The sequence below is a fragment of the Eucyclogobius newberryi genome, unplaced genomic scaffold (genome assembly GCF_026437365.1).
Source record: "Eucyclogobius newberryi isolate DKJ021-1_F unplaced genomic scaffold, fEucNew1.0.hap1 SCAF_13, whole genome shotgun sequence".
NCBI lineage: Eukaryota > Metazoa > Chordata > Actinopteri > Gobiiformes > Gobiidae > Eucyclogobius > Eucyclogobius newberryi.
In genome coordinates this window covers 761108-782448 of record NW_027315757.1, presented here as the reverse complement: position 1 = coordinate 782448, position 21341 = coordinate 761108, and the positions used below count along the sequence as shown (strand labels likewise).

Here is a 21341-nt window from a genome sequence, read left to right as displayed (position 1 = left end):
TTCTCCCATGTCCCGGGGGAGGTTGGGGACATTGAGTCCGAGTGGACCATGTTCTCCGCCTCCATTGTTGATGTGGCTGCTCGGAGCTGTGGTCGCAAGGTCTCAGGTGCCTGTCGTGGCGGCAACCCCCAAACCCGGTGGTGGACACCGGAAGTAAGGGTTGCCGTCAGACTGAAAAAGGAGGCCTATCAGGCCATTCTGGTTTGTAGGTCTCCGGAGGTCATCGACAGGTATCGGCAGGCCAAGCAAGCCGCGGCTCGTGCTGTCGCAGAGGGCCCGGGCCTGGGAGGAGTTCGGGGAGGCCATGGAGGAGGACTATCGGTCGGCACCAAAGAAATTCTGGCAAACCGTCCGACGACACCCCCAGTCGAGGTCAACAGGCCTCCACCCGCACCGTAAACGGTGTTGGTGAGGCACTGCTTCCCCCTCCTGAGGCGCCGGACGGTGGAAGGAATACTTTGAGGATCTCCTTAATCCCTCAGTCACGTCTTCCGAAGAGGAAGTAGAGACCGGGGACTCGGAGGCTGGCTCATCACCCAAGCTGAAGTCACTGAGGTTGTTCGCAAACTCCTCGGTGGCAGGTCTCCGGGGGTGGATGAGCTCCGCCCTGAGTACCTAAAGTCTCTGGATGTTGTAGGACTGTCTTAGTTGACACGTCTCTGCAACATCGCGTGGCGTTCGGGGACCGTGCCTCTGGACTGGCAGACCGGGGTGGTGGTCCCCCTGTTCAAGAAGGGGGACCGGAGGGTGTGTTCCAACTACAGAGGGATCACACTCCTCAGCCTCCCGGGTAAGGTCTATTCCAAGGTACTGGAGAGGAGAATCCAACCGATAGTCGAACCTCGGATTCAGGAGGAGCAGAGTAGTTTTCGTGCCGGTCGTGGAACACTGGACCAGCTCCATACCCTCCATCGGGTGCTCGAGGGTTCATGGGAGTTTGCCCAACCAGTCCACATGTGCTTTGTGGATCTGGAGAAGGCTTTCGACCGTGTCCCTCGGGGTGTCCTTTGGGGGGTGCTCCGGGAGTACGGGGTCCGGGGCCCTTTGCTCAGGGCTGTCCGGTCCCTGTATGACCGGAGCAGGAGCTGTGTTCGCATTGCCGGCCAGGGCTGCCCTTTGTCACCGGTTCTGTTCATAATTTTCTAGGCGCAGTCAGGTGTCGGGGGTGTCCGGTTTGGGGACCACAGGATCTCATCTCTGCTGTTTGCAGACGATGTTGTCCTGATGGCTCCATCAAACCCGGACCTGCAACATGCACTGGGACGGTTTGCAGCCGAGTGTGAAGCGGCTGGGATGAGAATCAGCTCCAAATCCGAGGCCATGGTTCTCGACCGGAAAAAGGTGGCTTGCCCTCTCCAGGTGGGTGGGGAGTCCTTGCCCCAAGTGGAGGAGTTCAAGTATCTCGGGGTCTTGTTCACGAGTGAGGGAAGGATGGAGCGTGAGATTGACAGTTGGATCGGTGCAGTGGTGGTGAAGAGGGAGCTGAGTCGAAAGGCAAAGCTCTCTATTTACCGGTCGCTCTACGTTCTGACCTCACCTATGGTCATGAGCTTTGGGTAGTGACCGAAAGAACAAGATCGCGGATACAAGCGGTCGAAATGAGTTTCCTCCGCCGTGTGGCTGGGCGCTCCCTTAGAGATAAGGTGAGGAGCTCGGTCACTCGGGGGGAGCTCGGAGTAGAGCCGCTGCTCCTCCACGTCGAGAGGAGCCAGCTGAGATGGCTCGGGCATCTGTTCCGGATGCCTCCTGGGCGCCTTCCTCGGGAGGTGTTTCAGGCATGTCCCACCGGGAAGAGGCCCTGCGGAAGACCCAGGACACGCTGAAGAGACTATGTCTCTCGGCTGGCCTGGGAACGCCTCGGGATCCCCCCGGAGGAGTTTGAGGAAGTGTCTGGGGAGAAGGAAGTATGAGAGTCCTTGCTCAGACTGCTGCCCCCGCGACCCGGCCCCGGATAAAGCGACAGAAGATGGATGGATGGCCAGGGCCTGTTGCCAGGGCCTGTTTTGACATCGCTGCTCCGTTGCAAAAACAGATTCTTGACTAATGCAATCGTTTTCCTGCTAAATATTCTCTTCAAAGCGGACTTCATAGAGGCGAATGTCAAATCCGTGCACACAGTTAGAGCCAGCTGTCTGTCCGTCGTATCCAAGCACGCGGTGTCCAGCAGTTTAAAAGCCAAAACTGCATCGGTAGCTCCATGTTGTAATTGCGCACACGCGAATATCGCTGTTCGAAATCAATAATATAGTCCACCATGGACACGTTTCCACTTTTCATCATCCGGTCAAAGTTCGTGTACGCTTCGTAGATGCGATCTTTCTCTTCTTTTAGGAACAAACTATCAAGTTTACCAAAAAGAGCGGCAATTCCCGTGTCTTTGTTTAAATCATCAACCGGAATTTCCATCGCCGTCTCCCGTGCTCTTCCAGATAGCGCCAACGCCACGGCAAGAGCTTGTTTTTTTTCTTCAAATCGGCAACTCTAATCCACATGCCGACTTCATTCTTCCAGCTTTCATAGGGTTTTCCCTCTTCAAACGATGGCGGGACTCTGTAGTTACTAACCATCCTCTGCTACCAATGTTAGTCCAAATGATAACTCCACTTTAGGTTTGGTTCATATATTCAGCCAACACCACGTTCACGTTAGCCAACACAACAACGTCTACCTCGGTCCCTCCTAGACACGTAATACAGGTAAACAGAACAGTATCGCCCCCTAGCTGTCAGGCATGAGAAACTTAAGAAACTAACAATGACGATGTTAAAGGAAGAAATGAGCGCAGCGCTTGGTACGGCCCGATTTGAATCTGATATAAAGGAGCTAAAAGAGACAGGTGCAGATGGAGCACTCATGGATGAAGCTGGACAGCGTATTTACGGACGAGCTCCAGACCATGAGGGACAAGATGGAGGCACTGCAGGCCAAAGGGATAACTCTGTAGACAGAGAACAATAATATGAAAAATAAGATCCTGGATTTGGAGGTTAGCTTACGTAGACCCAACCTCAGGCTTGTGGGGTCCCACAAGGAGAGGAAGGAGATAATACTGAAAGTTTTCACTAGGAATCCCCCTCCCCTTTACGATCACTTACATGATCAGGTTTTGGGTTCGATGCTTGTTTCCAGCGAGAGCCCTTTTTTCCTATTTTATCTTTTCATCTGTTTTGTGTTCGTGTGGTTATTGTGTATGTTTGCTGAGTCTGACCAGAGAGTTTAAAAACATTCAAAAATGATCAAGATCAATCAAATTGACCTAATGGCATCAGAAGTGTTACAAGCACCTTTAATATTAACGGCATATTGAACTCAATCAAACATTTCTTTCTTTATTTACAACATTTAGAAAAGAAATAATCTGCATTATATATTTACAAGAGACATATGAACGACATTGAATCAACCATAAAAAAAGGGGAGTTTTATATTGATTATATTGATTTCAAACCATATAGCTTTTGAACAGAAGGCAGATATGTACGGGTTAAGACGAATATTGGTCATGGACCTGATTGTGAACCACTCTGAGGGAACCCTGATCTGTGGTGGTGACTGGAATCGCTGTATTCAACCTACATAAGACGTGTCAAACTCAAGAGGCTCTGGAAAAACAATAAATAAGAAGTTACGTAAATTAATGAGTATAGGATTGATTGACATCTGGAGGGAAATTAACCATAAGGAACGCCAGTATACCATTTTTTGTATCCATACATCCATCCATATATAAATATTCTATTGCAGAATAGAATATTTCTTAATTCTCAATAAAGACAGATCTAAAATCACTGACGCAGATATAAACACAATACACTTAAAGGCGCAATGGACGATTTTTCGGCGATTTCGGTGGAAGTGCACATGCCACTCCCCCGTGCACATGCCACTCCCCCGTGCACATGCCACTCCCCCGTGTGGACTGATACAACACACACGTGCGTTTGTTTATTAGCGCGACGGATCGCATCACATCTCTCGTCTCCCGTAGATTTCTGTCCACTTCTGTGTCAGCTCGAACTGTCTTTCTCTGTCTTCATTTTGCCCCGTACACTGAGGGAACTATATTATGATAGATCCATGCGCTTAGGCACGCAAAAACGTGGGGACGAGCTGCACGCGGCTGCAGGTGAACGAGGCTCTGCAGGTGCAGTAGGTGCGTTTTATGATTGATACGTGGCAGGACTAATTGGCAGTCCACGCCACGAGGAAATAAGACTAAGATTTGGGCCCAAAAAAATCGTCCATTCAACCTTTAAGTGATCATGCTCCTATCTCCATTTCTGTGGATTTGGAAGAAAAATGAAAAAACGCGCCTGCCCTTTGTTTAAGGAAAAATGTATAACAATATTAAGACTTATCTGGAGGAACATTATACTTGGGAAACTTCTCCCCCCATTCTCTGAATGAGAGGAAAAATTATGGCCGTAGCCTCAGGAAAAATGAAACAAAATGAGATAAAGCTAAATGATCTGCAAGAAAAATTACAATTGTTGGAAGAAAATTATGCCAAGAAGGGGAGTTGTTTTTTTTTTTTAAATTAAGAGGAGAAATGAATAATATGACTTCACAGGAAGGATGGCAAAGTGATGTAATGCATTTGAATCCTTCAATAAAAAAAGTATTTTTAGAAATCCAGAAGATAAAGTATATGATACATGATTCCTTTCTGTACATCCAAAATGTGGCTGCTATGTCAGAAGAACAAAATAACAGCTGAAATAACAGTGTTGGAAATACAATTTGCTCTAAAAGACGCCCTTACTACTTTCCTTTAGGCAACTTTCAACTGGGTACTTCAACTCAGAAAACACAGACCCTCCAGATGGAAAGAGGCCATCGTATCCCTTATGGATGGATCAACTTGATATAGACCCATTTCTATTCTGAATGTATATCGTATTACAGCTCAATAACGCCCTAAAGAATCCTCCAAACTGAATCCACAAAGATCAGACACAAGACGACATAAGACCATCTTTACACACAATGAGACACACACAAGACAACATAAGAGCATCTTTACACACAATGAGACACACACAAGACGACATAAGAGCATCTTTACACACAATGAGACACACACAAGACGACATAAGAGCATCTTTACACACAATGAGACACACACAAGACGACATAAGACCATCTTTACACACAATGAATCCTATACAAACACAACAAAACAAAGCCGTAATAATTAGTTTGTAAGCTGAGAAAGCTTTTGATTCTGTAGCTGGCTGTGTTTATTTAAAGTGCTTAACAAATTTCAAATTGATAAAAAATATTGGGGCTCTTTACGATGGTCCAACATCAACAATTAAAATCAAGGTCATCTGACAGATAAGATAAAATAAGATAATCCTTTAATATCCACACAAGGGGAAATGTGGTTGTTCCACTGCAGTCGAAACAGGAGGAAAAGGACAGATTATAGGATAATAGAACTCTTATGAACAAAACTCCTCTCATATCTTAATATGGAATGGAGGGGGGGAAATAAAATAAAATAGATGAATAAAAATAAAAAGATAAAGATAAAAATAAGATAATAATAATAAAAATATAGCCGCAAGCGGCAATGATCGGCCCTCGCCACGCCGCCGCCACGCCGCAAGAGGAGGGGGCGCTAACGCGCCCCAATTGTCCTTTTATTAGATCTACTGCTGAATCTGTGACGCTGTCACATCTTCTCCCCTTTGTTTTACCATCAAAAAGCAATTTTATTTTGAATTCTTGGCAAAATGTGCGGCTTTGCCGCACAGACACCGTGACTCTTTGAATAAAAATGTGGATAACTTTTGATGGTCCTGACGATGAGTCTCACCAAATTTCAGGTTAATAGGGCTGACGCCCTGAGGGGGAGGAGTTTGTGAAAGTCTAAAGTGTAAACATTTTCTGGCGATTTCCCCATTGGAATAACGTGGAAGGCAACGCCATAACAATTATGACATGGGTCTCATTGACTTTTTTGATGTGGCTAAAATTGAGTTGTGTGTCAAATTTCATAAAATTTCGCAAAACTAAACATTTAACCTCCATATAAAATCTGTAGGGGGCGCTGTGGTGCCAAATTAATTTATTTCACTTCAAGTAGGTTTAGAGCAAAGAGTTTAACAACTGATTCTAATTTGACGCAATTCGGACTTTATCTGCGCAAACGGCAGAAATGTTAAATTTGGGAGTTTTCTGAAATTCTAGCTACAGTTTGCGGCTTCGCCGCACCGAGACCGTGAGAGGGTCAATGTAATTTGAATAACTTTTGATGTCCCACTCCTCAGTACCATTTTCACCAAATTTCAGCTTTTTAGGGCCAACGCCCTGGGAGGAGTTCGTAAAAGTACGACGTTTGGAAAAACTCCCGAGTCATGCTTAGCCATTTTTGAACCAATATGGCCGACATTTGGTTGGGCGGACGGCGTTGCCGTAGTAATATTTTTTACTTCTCTTGTCACCATCTACTTTTGCGCCAAATTTCATGATTCTACGATCAGATTTTTTGGGGGTCATTTCCTATCTCTCAATGCATTTTTGGTACATTTGGGGGCGCCGACGCGCCAATTTTTTATTTTAGAAAAGGGAAATAGCCAGAATGTAGAGAGGCACGATTTTTAGAGGTGTGCAGATTTTTGTGACTTTTCGTCAATGTTCACTGGGTGAAAAATAGGGGGGTTGGTCCCGAGAAGAAGAAGAAGAAGAAGAAGAAGAAGAAGAAGAAGAAGAAGAAGAAGAAGAAGGGCGTGGCCTCTGTGGAAGTCCACCACCATCTCCTTGGTCTTCCCCGCGTTTCACGCTGCAGGTCCCTCACGCTGCAGGTCCCCCACACTGCAGGTCCCTCACACTGCAGGTCCGAGTGTCAGACACACAGTTCCGTGCTCTCACAAACTGGGGTCGGTCTGTGAGGTAGTCCAGGATCCACTCTGCCAGGTCATACTCCACACCAGTTGTCTCCAGCTTGTCCCTCAGGAGCTGATGGTGTTGAAGGCGCTGGAGAGATGAAAGAACAGGATCCTCACAGAGCTGCCAGGCTTCTCCAGGTGAGAGAGAGAGCGGTGCAGCAGGGAGATGACGGCGTCCTCCACTCCGATGCCAGGCCGATATGCAAACTGCAGCGGGTCCATGGCTGAGCTCACGGTGGAGCGGAGGTGGTCCAGGACCAGCTCCAGTGTCTTCATCAGGTGGGACGTGAGAGCCACTGGCCTGAAGCTGTTGAGGTCTTTGGGGCGCGGTGTCTTAGGCACAGGTACCAGACAGGAGGTCTTCCAGACCTGTGGTACCACCCTCAGCTTCAGGCTCATGTTGAAGACATGCTCCATAACTCCACACAGTTCATCTGCGCAGGACTTAAGGAGCCTGGGGCTGATGCCGTCAGGTCCTGCTGCCTTCCTCACTTTAATCCTCTTCAGCTCACTCCTCACCTGTGCTGCTGTGACAGTCAGTGGTTGGCAAGGGGACTGTGTGCTGGGGGGATGGGTGAGTCCAGGCGAAGTGAGGAGCTGATGGGCCGGAACAGAGGTTTGAAGGGGAACGGGGGTGGGCCATTGTCCGGCTGTGGAAGAGAGGGCATGCAGCTGTGCAGGGGGAGGGGTGGGTGCTTGATCAAACCTCAAGAAGTGAGTATTTAAATCATTCACCCACTGTAGATCCACTGACTCTGGAAAGGGGGCAAGGCAGGGCTGTGTCTGGTCTCCCCTCCTGTCTGCTTTGTATTTGGAACCATTGGCCCAACATATTAGACAATCAAAAGGATTCATGGTGTTGATGAACAAATTATGGGATGGAAAATAAAAGTGCCTGCTAATATATTTGATCAAACCGGAAATGTTCCATGCCCAATGTGACTGATGTGAATTTCTTAAAAAAATCGGTCCGATGTCTGGATACAAAATAAATATCTCAAAAAAATGAAATGATCTCATTCTGGCCACTCCCTTTGACCTTTAGAATGACTATCCATTTAAATGACAAACGGAAATTCTTAGATATTTAGGTGCGGTAAGGGAAAAATCTGTATCCGATTTTAAAACTTTACAAAAGAAAAAGGAGGTTGGGGTTTAAGATAAGACACGATAAGATAAGATAATCCTTTATTGTCCATGCATGGGTTTACCTTGTTTGCCTTGAAAATGTACTTTATTTCAGCTCAAAGCAGAGCATTGCTTGACTGGTGTGACCCAGAATATGAAACTCAAAGGTAAAATATTGAGAGTTCCTGTACAGACTATTACTGGCAGATGACGGGCGGTTGAGTCGTTTGGAAGAAGTGGAGAATCCTCTGATGAAATATGTTCATGCAACTTGGAAAGGCCTAATCAAAGCATACAACTTAACCAAGGATGTTAAAATCTTAAACTGGATGGCATAATCAGGGTTTTGCACCTAACAGCACAGATTTGAGATTTTAAAATCTGGATAACAAATGGTATAAAGGTGTCAATCAAGAATATATATCAAAAATAAATGGGAAAAAGAAGGCAACTTTGTTCTGGAGGATGAAGAGTGGGAAGGTAGATGTCACACAATCACATGTTTGGAGGGAATTCTGTTGGAAAATGTGTCATGTTTTTTCATGACATCATGTCAAAGTGCCAGTTATTCCCAGGGAGATTCCCATTGAGAGACTGCTGCAAACCAGGAGGCAAACCACAATCAAGTGTTTTGATACTGTCCTGTTGCTCAGAATTTTTGGACCGAGATCAATAAATGGATTAACAAACTATGTATTTGGGCCTCAGAACTCCTACCGTGGACACAATAAACAGTTACTTCTGGAACATACTTCTGGCTGGGGCAAAAAAGGCCATCATCATATCAAATGCATAACAAAAATTGCACCGACAATCAAAATTACTTTGGACACTCGTAAAATGGAAAAAATCTCATTCGGCCTTGAACTGAAAATGGACAATTTTGAAGGACTATGGACAAAGTGGGACGTTCAGTTTGGTTTAGGCATGCCTTAATTTTACTTTTCTCTTCTCACCTGTTGGATGTCTGCTAATTAGGCCCGAGCCCCAGCAGGGCGGAGGGCCTATTGCTCCCGCAACGCTGCCGAAGCGCCCCTGGCAAGTACAGTGAACTAGCCCATGCCGAAGGCATGGATCATGCATACTTACTCCTGCTATGACAGAAATAGTGCAAAGCGCTGCATTCCTCCAAAAACCCTCCTGGCATCGTCCCGTACGCGAGAGTCCATGCCGCAGGCATGGGCCATGCTTGTATCTGCTCAAATCAATGGAAGTCTATGGGGAGTGGGCGGGGCATCCCGACGGAATAGGGAGTGACGAGCCTTCCCCATGGCGGAATCGGGAAGGCTTAGAGCTTTCAAACGATGTATCATTTGTTGTTATAGTGGAAACGGCTATATTGTTTTTGCTAAAAATATTATTAGGCCCGAGCGCCACAAGCTATTAATCTCACAAGGCCGTGCAAAGCACGGCTGCGAAAGTGCGCACGAAATCGAGCGCGAAGCGCTCGCCCACTTCCAAACACTCACTAACGCACTCCTTCACTCACGCACGCCCGTGCATACTAATTAGTAGTAGGAAAATGGAACTTTACCGTTGTAAACGGGCAAAGCCCGTGCAAAAGTACGCAATAAACGAGCACTTTAAATTGTAAAGCACTCATTTGCGCTAAGTAGCTCACGAATACGTTCCCCATCTCTTGCATGTTCCGTGCATATAAGCATGTAATGCAAAAATGTAACATTATTACTGTTTAGAGGGCCAAAAACACAAAGTGATTTGAGGGACCCACACCATGAGGTAGGAAAGCGCGAGCGCATTCCGAAAATGTATAGTTTATGGTATTTGAAAAATGGGAAACATTGTTTCGCATCGGAATATTATTCTTTCTTTCTTTCTTTCTTTCTTTCTTTCTTTCTTTCTTCTTCTTCTTCTTCTTCTTCTTCTTCTTCTTCTTCTTCTTCTTCTTCTTCTTCTTCTTCTTCTTCTTCTTCTTCTTCTTCTTCTTCTTCTTCTTCTTCTTCTTCTTCTTCTTCTTCTTCTTCTCGGGACCAACCCCCCTATTTTTCACCCAGTGAACATTGACGAAAAGTCACAAAAATGTTCACACCTCTAAAAATCGTGCCTCTCTACATTCTGGCTATTTCCCTTTTCTAAAATAAAAAAAATGTGCGCGTCAGCGCCCCCAAATGTACCAAAAATGCATTGAGAGATAGGAAATGACCCAAAAAAAATCTGATGGTAGAATCATGAAATTTGGCGCAGAGGTAGATGGTGACAAGAGAAGTAAAAAATATTATCATAACGGCAACGCCGTCCGCCCAACCAAATGTCGGCCATATTGCTTCAAAAATGGCTAAACATGACTTCGGAGTTTTTCCAAACGTCGTACTTTTACGAACTCCCCCTCAGGGCGTTGGCCCTAAAAAGCTGAAATTTGGTGAAAATGCTACTGAGGAGTGGGACATCAAAAGTTATCCAAATTACATTGATACATGTCACAGTCTCTGTGCGGCGAAGCCGCAAACTGTAGCTAGAATTTCAGAAATCTCCCAAATTTAAAATTTCTGCCGTTTGCGCAGATAAAGTCCGAATTGCGTCAAATTAGAATCAGTTGTTAAACTCTTTGCCCTAAACCTACTTGAAGTGAAATAAATTAATTTGGCGCCACAGCATGTTTAGTTTTGCGAAATTTTATGAAATTTGACACACAACTCAATTTTAGCCACATCAAAAAAGTCAATGAGACTCATGTCATAATTGTTATGGCGTTGCCGTAGCGATGACCAAAACCTCCCATGTTATTCCAATGGGGAAATCGCCAGAACATGTTTAGACTTTAGACTTTCACAAACTCCTCCCCCTCAGGGCTTTAGCCCTATTAACCTGGAATTTGGTGAGACTCATCTTCAGGGGTGGACCATCAAAAGTTATCCACATTTTTATTCAAAGAGTCACGGTGTCTGTGCGGTAAAGCCGCACATTTTGCCAAGAATTCAAAATAAAATTGCTTTTTGATGGTAAAACAAAGGGAAGAAGATATGACAGCGTCACAGATTCAGCAGTAGATGTAATAAAAGGACAATTGGGGCGCGTTAGCGCCCCCTCCTCTTGCGGCGTGGCGGCGGCGTGGCGAGGGCCGATCATTGCCGCTTGCGGCTATATTTTAGATTGTTTTCCTTGTTCGATTTGTTTCATTGTTGTCTTTTTATGTTCAATCAATTTGTAAAAAAAATATATATTAAAAAAAAGGAATATGAGAGAATGTTTATTGATAATAGTGATAATGGATCGATGATAGATTGATGATAGCCCAATTAGAGTTGACTGGATAGAGACTCAGGATGGGGGCTCAGCCCAGCCGATTCAGATTCGAAACCCCCAGAATAAGAATCCTAATAGAGGATTTTTCGCAGATTTGACAACTCAAGAGACTATTAGTACTTTTTATTGTTATTATTACTTTTTTTTTAAATGCGCATGCGCAAACTCACCCCCCACCCTCCTGTTCTCCCATCAAACCTAGTGCGGAAGCACGCAACAGCTCCACTGCTACACGTGCGTTTGTTTATTGGGAGTGTCTGCAGAGCCGCGGCGCGCGGCCAAAGCTGCCATGTTATTTTTGTGCCGGCCGCGCGCCACGGCTCTTGTAACTGCGCCGCTATTTGACCGCGTTTTAGCGCCGTTTTAGACCGCGCCGAGTTAAGGTTAAGGTTAAGGTTAGGGTTAGGGTTAGCCATGAGGCTATAAGGGAAATGCCGCGGTCCCTGAAACTGCGCGGCCATTTGACCGCGCCGCGGCTCTCCAGCCTCGGCCTTGTTTATTAGCACGACAGATTTCATGTTTGTACTGTAACTGAAGGAACTCTCTAAATACACACCAGCATATCAACCACGCATGTGCAGCCAGGGAAACATGCTGCTATGGGAACGAGGCTGCAGGTGTGCACTAGCATACAGGGAATGATTGACAAGGTGAAGGTGAAGATGATGGAGACATGGCGTTGAACGGTGGGCTCGAGACAGCAGAGACAACATGAGATGCTGGTATAGGCCTGTGTGAATAGGGCTTCTGTGTGGGAGGTGTGGTTAAAAAATGGTGAGGTGGTTGCGGGAGGAGGAGTAGGAGGTTGAGGCGTGGTCCACCTCCTGAACATCAGTCAACAATTAACAATCATTACCGTACTTTTCAGACTTTAAGCCGTTACTTTCTTCCCACGCTTTGAACCCTGCGGCCGATACAACGGTGCGTCTAATTTATAGATTATTACTGGCTAACGTAATTTTTTCAAACAACAGTATATCATTTCTAGGGCACATGTGCACCAATCATAAGCTGTCAGTCAACATACATCAACTATTTTAGCGTTATTCTTTTGGTTAATGTTAGAGTGATTACACATTTGTATTATTTGCTGAGATATGTCCCCAAGAATACATGTCTGTGATGTTGTTGGTGTGTGTAGCTCTACTTCCCTGGGACTAAACTGCATACTCTAAAAATGTTTCAATTTAGACTTATTGGATGAGAGGTTTAAGGAGAACTGACCTTTTTAGACATTGTGATGGTTAAATGTGTATTTTCATGTCTGTCGTCATCTCCTGCTGTCTCTGGGCAGAAAAAACAGACTTGCCACACAAATGGTTTCGACCTGAAGAGAACTCTCCTGGAAAATCCTTTTTTACTGTTGGCAATGTTCAATGTGTTTATATATGGCCTTATTTCAATAAAAGGAAAAAAGAAAAAGGCTTGGGCCTGTTGAACAGAGCCAATAGACGTTTCAATTTGTGCCATTGTGTTTTCACATGGGAGCTGCCGGTGGCGCTCTATCGCTATAGTTACATAGTTCTGGTATCGAAGCAAAGATGAGTACCTTTGAAACCTTTATTACTCTGTAACATTACTGGATGAATGTGTGAGAACATATTCATACCAGAGGTGTGCTCAGACACTCACCTCCCCTGTTGATCTCGATGATCTCCTCCTGGGCCAGCGGACAGTCTCCGGTCCCCATCATGCTCCCAGAACCCACCATGCCGGGCCCAAGCACATTACCCATTAGCCTGTGTGGCGAAGCGGTCGCCATGGCAAGGGCATCCGGCTTGCAGTAGTTTGGGCTCCCTGGCTGTGGTGCGCGAGGGATGTGCTTGTTCCTCTTCTTTGGGAGCTTCTGCTTGGCCATGGCCAGCGAGTAGTACATGCCAAAGTTGTTGACGATGACGGGCACAGGCATGGCGATGGTCAGCACACCGGCTAAAGCACACAGAGCCCCCACCAGCATTCCCGACCAGGTCTCCGGGTACATGTCCCCGTACCCTAGTGTCGTCATAGTCACCACGGCCCACCAGAAGCCAATGGGGATGTTCTTAAAGTTGGTGTGGGCGGCCGCCGTGGGGTCGTCTGGGTCGGCCCCAATGCGCTCAGCATAGTAGATCATGGTGGCAAAGATGAGCACACCCAGAGCCAAGAAGATGATGAGCAGGAGGAACTCATTGGTGCTAGCTCGCAGGGTGTGGCCAAGCACCCGCAGGCCCACGAAGTGCCGGGTGAGCTTGAAGATACGGAGAATACGCACAAATCGCACCACACGCAGGAAGCTCAGCACATCTTTGGCCGTTTTGGAAGAAAGGCCGCTCAAAGCCACCTCCAGGTAAAAGGGCACAATGGCCACGAAGTCAATGATGTTGAGAGCGCTGCGGAAGAACTCAGCTTTGTCCGGACAGAAGAGCACCCGACCCATGACTTCAATGGTGAACCAGATGACACACACACCCTCCACGTACGTGAGCCAGCCATCAGTCACCACCTCGTACACAATCTGAAACACAAAACAACACTTCAGATGCGGACTCAGTAAACAGGACAGACATTGCATTGTTTGTAATGCCACAATATCAGCAAACATAATTCAAATTCATCCAAATTTCAAAAGTTATTTCCTTACAGAATCGTAGGAACGTTTGCTTTTAAAAGTTTGACTCAAATGATAACTGGGATAATAAGCAATAAAAGTATTTTGCAGCTCTGTTTCATTATTACCAAAAAAAGAACACACTTGCAGTTTTAATACTGGGTTTTGGTGTAGGGTTAGGATTACAAGTATTATTTTATTTTTTCATTCATAATACAATGTGGAAATAACAGTTTTGCAACAGCAAGTATAAGAGAAACATGTAAAAATAGGTCTGTTAAAGATGAAACATAATGAAAATGAAGACACTGAAGAATGTATAATACAATCTATGTAAAGTAAAAATGATAATCTTACAAAACTCTTATGTCGATATTTATCATAAAGTAGAATTAGTAATAGCGAAGCAATTACCACAATAGAATAAAATTCCGTGGTTGCAAGTTTTATGTCTTTGGCCTCAAATTCCAATCAAGTCCGAGTTCTTTGTTATGAGTTTCAAGTCCTTTCAAGGATACATTGGGCGTTTTATGTGTTTCCACCACCAGCCACTGTGTGGCACTGTACCTTTTGGTCTCGCCTAGGTGTGGGCACGTGTGCCTTTTCAAGGCCTAATTATGATGGCCTCAGTGCAACAGAGTGGAGCCATACAGTTCTTGAGTATTGGGCTCTTAATCCATATTCACCTGCGACAGTGAAACATAGAGCTGACTCGTCTGCATCATTGTGATAAGACACATTTTCGCTGCGTATCAACTGACCTAACAGGCTTTGCCCGTGTCAGTGTTCAGGAGGATGTCATTTGTCACCTTGACATCAGCAGTCTCAGTGCTGTGATGAGGTCTAGTCTCTTGTTTATTAAGAGGAAATCTGTGACTGTTGTAAACAACCTTTTCTTTTCTTTTGATTTTTTTTTTCAAATGTATAAACAAACAGAACAAACACAAAGAACAAAAACTTGACCAGAACAAACAAACATCCGCCAAAAACAAATATGCAGAAAAGTAAGCTGCAGTTGTTTGTGCTTTTGTGGTCGCCGTATGAGGCTGACTGAGCGACCAACACGTTTGAACAACAGGACACTCCCACAAGACCTGATAGTGGTTTGCCTCATTGTGCCACGATTTCTCCTGTGAGTCATGGGCACTTTGACCTGGTGATACATTCTTCCAACAAAACTCTCTCCAAACCCGTAATTTTGTGGTCATCCACAGGGATGTACAAACATCTTCCCATGATTTGTCTGTCAAAACAAGACCACTCTCTCCCTCCCACTTTCTTTTAATATATTTAGTAGAGTAGTTTTCCGGATTACAAATGCATAGATATCATTTTGAAATAATTCCCTTTGAAAGTTCTGATTTGTAAGCCTCGTGCAACGGCAACAACCTGGAGTTCAACGCTCAGAAGAGAGTGGAGCCCCCCCTCACCATCTCAGACTCCCCCATCTCCACGGTGGACTCCCTCCGCTTTCTAGGCATCATCATCACCACCCAGGACCTCAATTGGGGGCCCACCATCAGCTCCCTCATCAAGAAGGCCCAGCAGAAGATGTACTTCCTGCGGCAGGGTTAAAGAACGTGTTCGGCTGCAGACTTCATCTCTGCAGGACCTGGACGTCTCCAGGACTCTGGGACGAGCAGGTCTGATCACTGCTGACCCTTCTCACCCTGGACATGGACTATTTGAGCCACTCCCCTCAAGCAGGAGGCCACTCCCCTCAGGCAGGAGGCCACTCCCCTCAGGCAGGAGGCCACTCCCCTCAAGCAGGAGGCCACTCCCCTCAGGCAGGAGGCCACTCCCCTCAGGCAGGAGGCCACTCCCCTCAGACAGGAGGCCACTCCCCTCAGGCAGGAGGCCACTCCCCTCAGACAGGAGGCCACTCCCCTCAAGCATGAGGCCACTCCCCTCAGGCAGGAGGCCATTCCCCTCAGGCAGGAGGCTACTCCCCTCAGGCAGGAGGCCACTCCCCTCAGGCAGGAGGCCACTCCCCTCAGGCAGGAGGCTACTCCCCTCAGGCAGGAGGCCACTCCCCTCAGGCAGGAGGCCACTCCCCTCAGGCAGGAGGCCACTCCCCTCAAGCAGGAGGCCACTCCCCTCAAGCAGGAGGCTACTCCCCTCAGGCAGGAGGCCACTCCCCTCAGGCAGGAGGCCACTCCCCTCAGGCAGGAGGCCACTCCCCTCAGGCAGGAGGCCCCTCCCCTCAAGCAGGAGGCCACTCCCCTCAGGCAGGAGGCCACTCCCCTCAAGCAGGAGGCCACTCCCCTCAGGCAGGAGGCCACTCCCCTCAAGCAGGAGGCCACTCCCCTCAGGCAGGAGGCCACTCCCCTCAAGCAGGAGGCCACTCCCCTCAGGCAGGAGGCCACTCCCCTCAGGCAGGAGGCCACTCCCCTCAAGCAGGAGGCCACTCCCCTCATATCTGTACAATAGTAAATTTATCAAGCCTATTTTTGGCTCGAGCATGGAATGGAATTCATTCCATGGAATGCTCGGCCCGAAATCGAATAAAATGGATCTTGCCAGAACGCCCGTCGCAACAGCCCATGTAGAGCAAAAAAAAAAAACATGGCCTTGGCACATGACACTTGGGACAGTGATAGAGCTACCTTTGACCTTTGACCTTTGACGAGTAAAACACACCTGGCAGCATCGCTCTATGAACAGGCGGTCGCGCGGGAAGGCGGTCGCGAGGGAAGGCGGTCGCGCGGGAAGGCGGTCGCACGGGAAGGCGGTCGTGCGGGAAGGCGGTGGCACGGGAAGGCGGTCGCGCGGGAAGGCGGTCGCACGGGAAGGCGGTCGCGCGGGAAGGCGGTCGCACGGGAAGGCGGTCGCACGGGAAGGCGGTCGCACGGGAAGGCGGTCGCGCGGGAAGGCGGTCGCGAGGGAAGGCGGTCGCACGGGAAGGCGGTCGCGCGGGAAGGCGGTCGCGAGGGAAGGCGGTCGCACGGGAAGGCGGTCGTGGGCGAAGGCGGTCGCACGGGAAGGCGGTCGTGCGGGAAGGCGGTCGCACGGGAAGGCGGTCGTGCGGGAAGGCGGTCGTGCGGGAAGGCGGTCGTGCGGGAAGGCGGTCGCGAGGGAAGGCGGTCGCGCGGGAAGGCGGTCGCGCGGGAAGGCAGTCGCGAGGGAAGGCGGTCGCGCGGGAAGGCGGTCGCACGGGAAGGCGGTCGTGCGGGAAGGCGGTCGTGCGGGAAGGCGGTCGCACGGGAAGGCGGTTGCACGGGAAGGCGGTCGCGCGGGAAGGCGGTTGCGAGGGAAGGCGGTCGCACGGGAAGGCGGTCGTGGGCGAAGGCGGTCGCACGGGAAGGCGGTCGTGCGGGAAGGCGGTCGCACGGGAAGGCGGTCGTGCGGGAAGGCGGTCGCACGGGAAGGCGGTCGCGCGGGAAGGCGGTCGCGAGGGAAGGCGGTCGCGCGGGAAGGCGGTCGCGCGGGAAGGCAGTCGCGAGGGAAGGCGGTCGCGCGGGAAGGCGGTCGCACGGGAAGGCGGTCGTGCGGGAAGGCGGTCGCGCGGGAAGGCGGTCGCACGGGAATGCGGTCGTGCGGGAAGGCGGTCGTGCGGGAAGGCGGTCGTGCGGGAAGGCGGTCGCACGGGAAGGCGGTCGCGCGGGAAGGCGGTCGCGAGGGAAGGCGGTCGCACGGGAAGGCGGTGGCGCGGGAAGGCGGTCGCGAGGGAAGGCGGTCGCACGGGAAGGCGGTCGTGGGCGAAGGCGGTCGCACGGGAAGGCGGTCGTGCGGGAAGGCGGTCGCACGGGAAGGCGGTCGTGCGGGAAGGCGGTCGCACGGGAAGGCGGTCGCGCGGGAAGGCGGTCGCGAGGGAAGGCGGTCGCGCGGGAAGGCGGTCGCGCGGGAAGGCAGTCGCGAGGGAAGGCGGTCGCGCGGGAAGGCGGTCGCACGGGAAGGCGGTCGTGCGGGAAGGCGGTCGCACGGGAAGGCGGTCGCGCGGGAAGGCGGTCGCACGGGAAGGCGGTCGCGCGGGAAGGCGGTCGCGAGGGAAGGCGGTCGCACGGGAAGGCGGTCGTGGGCGAAGGCGGTCGCACGGGAAGGCGGTCGTGCGGGAAGGCGGTCGCACGGGAAGGCGGTCGCGCGGGAAGGCGGTCGCACGGGAAGGCGGTCGCACGGGAAGGCGGTCGTGCGGGAAGGCGGTCGCACGGGAAGGCGGTCGCGCGGGAAGGCGGTCGCACGGGAAGGCGGTCGCGCGGGAAGGCGGTCGCGAGGGAAGGCGGTCGCACGGGAAGGCGGTCGCGCGGGAAGGCGGTCGCGAGGGAAGGCGGTCGCACGGGAAGGCGGTCGCACGGGAAGGCGGTCGTGCGGGAAGGCAGTCGCGCGGGAAGGCGGTCGCGAGGGAAGGCGGTCGCACGGGAAGGCGGTCGTGGGCGAAGGCGGTCGCACGGGAAGGCGGTCGTGCGGGAAGGCGGTCGCACGGGAAGGCGGTCGTGCGGGAAGGCGGTCGCACGGGAAGGCGGTCGCGCGGGAAGGCGGTCGCGAGGGAAGGCGGTCGCGCGGGAAGGCGGTCGCGCGGGAAGGCAGTCGCGAGGGAAGGCGGTCGCGCGGGAAGGCGGTCGCACGGGAAGGCGGTCGTGCGGGAAGGCGGTCGCACGGGAAGGCGGTCGCGCGGGAAGGCAGTCGCGAGGGAAGGCGGTCGCACGGGAAGGCGGTCGCGCGGGAAGGCGGTCGCGAGGGAAGGCGGTCGCACGGGAAGGCGGTCGTGCGGGAAGGCAGTCGCGCGGGAAGGCGGTCGCGAGGGAAGGCGGTCGCACGGGAAGGCGGTCGTGGGCGAAGGCGGTCGCACGGGAAGGCGGTCGTGCGGGAAGGCGGTCGCACGGGAAGGCGGTCGTGCGGGAAGGCGGTCGCACGGGAAGGCGGTCGCGCGGGAAGGCGGTCGCGAGGGAAGGCGGTCGCGCGGGAAGGCGGTCGCGCGGGAAGGCAGTCGCGAGGGAAGGCGGTCGCGCGGGAAGGCGGTCGCACGGGAAGGCGGTCGTGCGGGAAGGCGGTCGCACGGGAAGGCGGTCGCGCGGGAAGGCAGTCGCGAGGGAAGGCGGTCGCACGGGAAGGCAGTCGCGCGGAAAGGCGGTCGCGAGGGAAGGCGGTCGCACGGGAAGGCGGTCGTGCGGGAAGGCGGTCGCGCGGGAAGGCGGTCGCGAGGGAAGGCGGTCGCACGGGAAGGCAGTCGTGCGGGAAGGCGGTCGCGTGGGAAGGCGGTCGCGTGGGAAGGCGGTCGCACGGGAAGGCGGTCGCGGGGGTGACGAAAGCCATAGACAAGAAAATGAAAGGGTTCATGCTGAAAACTGGCATCGAACCATGATCCTCCACCATCATCGAAGTCATTAATAAACTTTTACTATTGTAATGCATTAATTCACCTTTAATATTGATATAACTTATATCTATATATATATACTTATATATATATTATAACTTATAACACACACACTGCAAGTATTATATATACAAGTACACTCTTGCTTCTGCCTGTGCAATTGTCTGTTTATTGTTGTCTCTTACACTCCTTGTTGCACCTGTCATAGAAGATTAACTCTTAATATGTACACTTTTGTTTTTCTGTATCATTTCTCCTGTCGCCACAACTATGTCGGCAGGTGAATCTGGACCAGTGGATTCACTCTGTCACTGCATCCAACAGATCAGTGTGTGGACCGGCCTCCTGCTGGTGCCAAAGGGCCTCCTGCTGGTGCCAGAGGGCCTCCTGCTGGAGCCAGAGGGCCTCCTGCTGGTGCCAGAGGGCCTCCTGCTGGTGCCAGAGGGCCGCCCCCTGGCTGGTGCCAGAAGGCCTCCTGCTGGTGCCAGAGGGCCTCCTGCTGGTTCCAGAGGGCCTCCTGCTGGTGCCAGAGGGCCTCCTGCTGGTGCCAGAAGGCCTCCTGCTGGTGCCAGAGGGCCTCCTGCTGGTGCCAGAGGGCCTCCTGCTGGAGCCAGAGGGCCTCCTGCTGGTGCCAGAGGGCCGCCCCCTGGCTGGTGCCAGAAGGCCTCCTGCTGGTGCCAGAGGGCCTCCTGCTGGTTCCAGAGGGCCTCCTGCTGGTGCCAGAGGGCCTCCTGCTGGTGCCAGAAGGCCTCCTGCTGGTTCCAGAGGGCCTCCTGCTGGTGCCAGAGGGCCTCCTGCTGGTGCCAGAGGGCCTCCTGCTGGAGCCAGAGGGCCTCCTGCTGGTGCCAGAGGGCCTCTTGCTGGTGCAAGCTGAACTCAGACAAGACTGAAATCATTGTTTTTGTCACAGAAAAAAAGAGAAAGTGTCAGCGTCACCTCCAGAGTCTCGCTCTAAAACAAAATCAAGTGAGAAATTCAGTAGTAATAATGGATTCAGATTTGAACATCAGCAGCTTTTTACCATCTGAAAAACATTTCCAAAATCAATAATAAAGTGTCTAAACCAGACTTGGAGAGACTTATCCATGGGTTTGTCTCCAGTAGATTAGACTGTAACGGCCTCCTGCTGGTGCCAGAGTCAGGACTAAACATGGACCGGCCTCCTGCTGGTGCCAGAGTCAAGACTAAACATGGACCGGCCTCCTGCTGGTGCCAGAGTCAGGACTAAACATGGAGCGGCCTCCTGCTGGTGCCAGAGTCAGGACTAAACATGGACCGGCCTCCTGCTGGTGCCAGAGTCAAGACTAAACATGGACCGGCCTCCTGCTGGTGCCAGAGTCAAGACTAAACATGGAGCGGCCTCCTGCTGGTGCCAGAGTCAAGACTAAACATGGAGCGGCCTCCTGCTGGTGCCAGAGTCAGGACTAAACATGGACCGGCCTCCTGCTGGTGCCAGAGTCAGGACTAAACATGGAGCGGCCTCCTGCTGGTGCCAGAGTCAGGACTAAACATGGACTGGCCTCCTGCTGGTGCCAGAGTCAGGACTAAACATGGACCGGCCTCCTGCTGGTGCCAGAGTCAGGACTAAACATGGACCGGCCTCCTGCTGGTGCCAGAGTCAAGACTAAACATGGACCGGCCTCCTGCTGGTGCCAGAGTCAAGACTAAACATGGACCGGCCTCCTATTGGTGCCAGAGTCAGGACTAAACATTGACCGGCCTCCTGCTGGTGCCAGAGTCAGGACTAAACATGGACCGGCCTCCTGCTGGTGCCAGAGTCAAGACTAAACATGGACCGGCCTCCTGCTGGTGCCAGAGTCAAGACTAAACATGGAGCGGCCTCCTGCTGGTGCCAGAGTCAAGACTAAACATGGAGCGGCCTCCTGCTGGTGCCAGAGTCAGGACTAAACATGGACCGGCCTCCTGCTGGTGCCAGAGTCAAGACTAAACATGGACCGGCCTCCTGCTGGTGCCAGAGTCAGGACTAAACATGGAGCGGCCTCCTGCTGGTGCCAGAGTCAAGACTAAACATGGAGCAGCCTCCTGCTGGTGCCAGAGTCAGGACTAAACATGGACCGGCCTCCTGCTGGTGCCAGAGTCAGGACTAAACATGGACCGGCCTCCTGCTGGTGCCAGAGTCAGGACTAAACATGGA

At 51.0% G+C, this 21341-nt stretch overlaps 1 protein-coding gene across 3 annotated transcripts in view; it reads right to left on the bottom strand.

Moving 5' to 3' along the window:
• The window catches only part of LOC140357811 (voltage-gated potassium channel KCNC1-like), a 175204-nt gene that overhangs the window by 94241 nt on the left and 59622 nt on the right, over positions 1–21341 (bottom strand). For all 3 annotated transcript variants that reach the window (XM_072442327.1, XM_072442325.1, XM_072442326.1), the window contains exon 3: positions 12918–13779. In XM_072442327.1, the coding sequence (XP_072298428.1) occupies positions 12918–13779 (862 nt within the window). The remainder of the gene's footprint in view (positions 1–12917; positions 13780–21341) is intronic.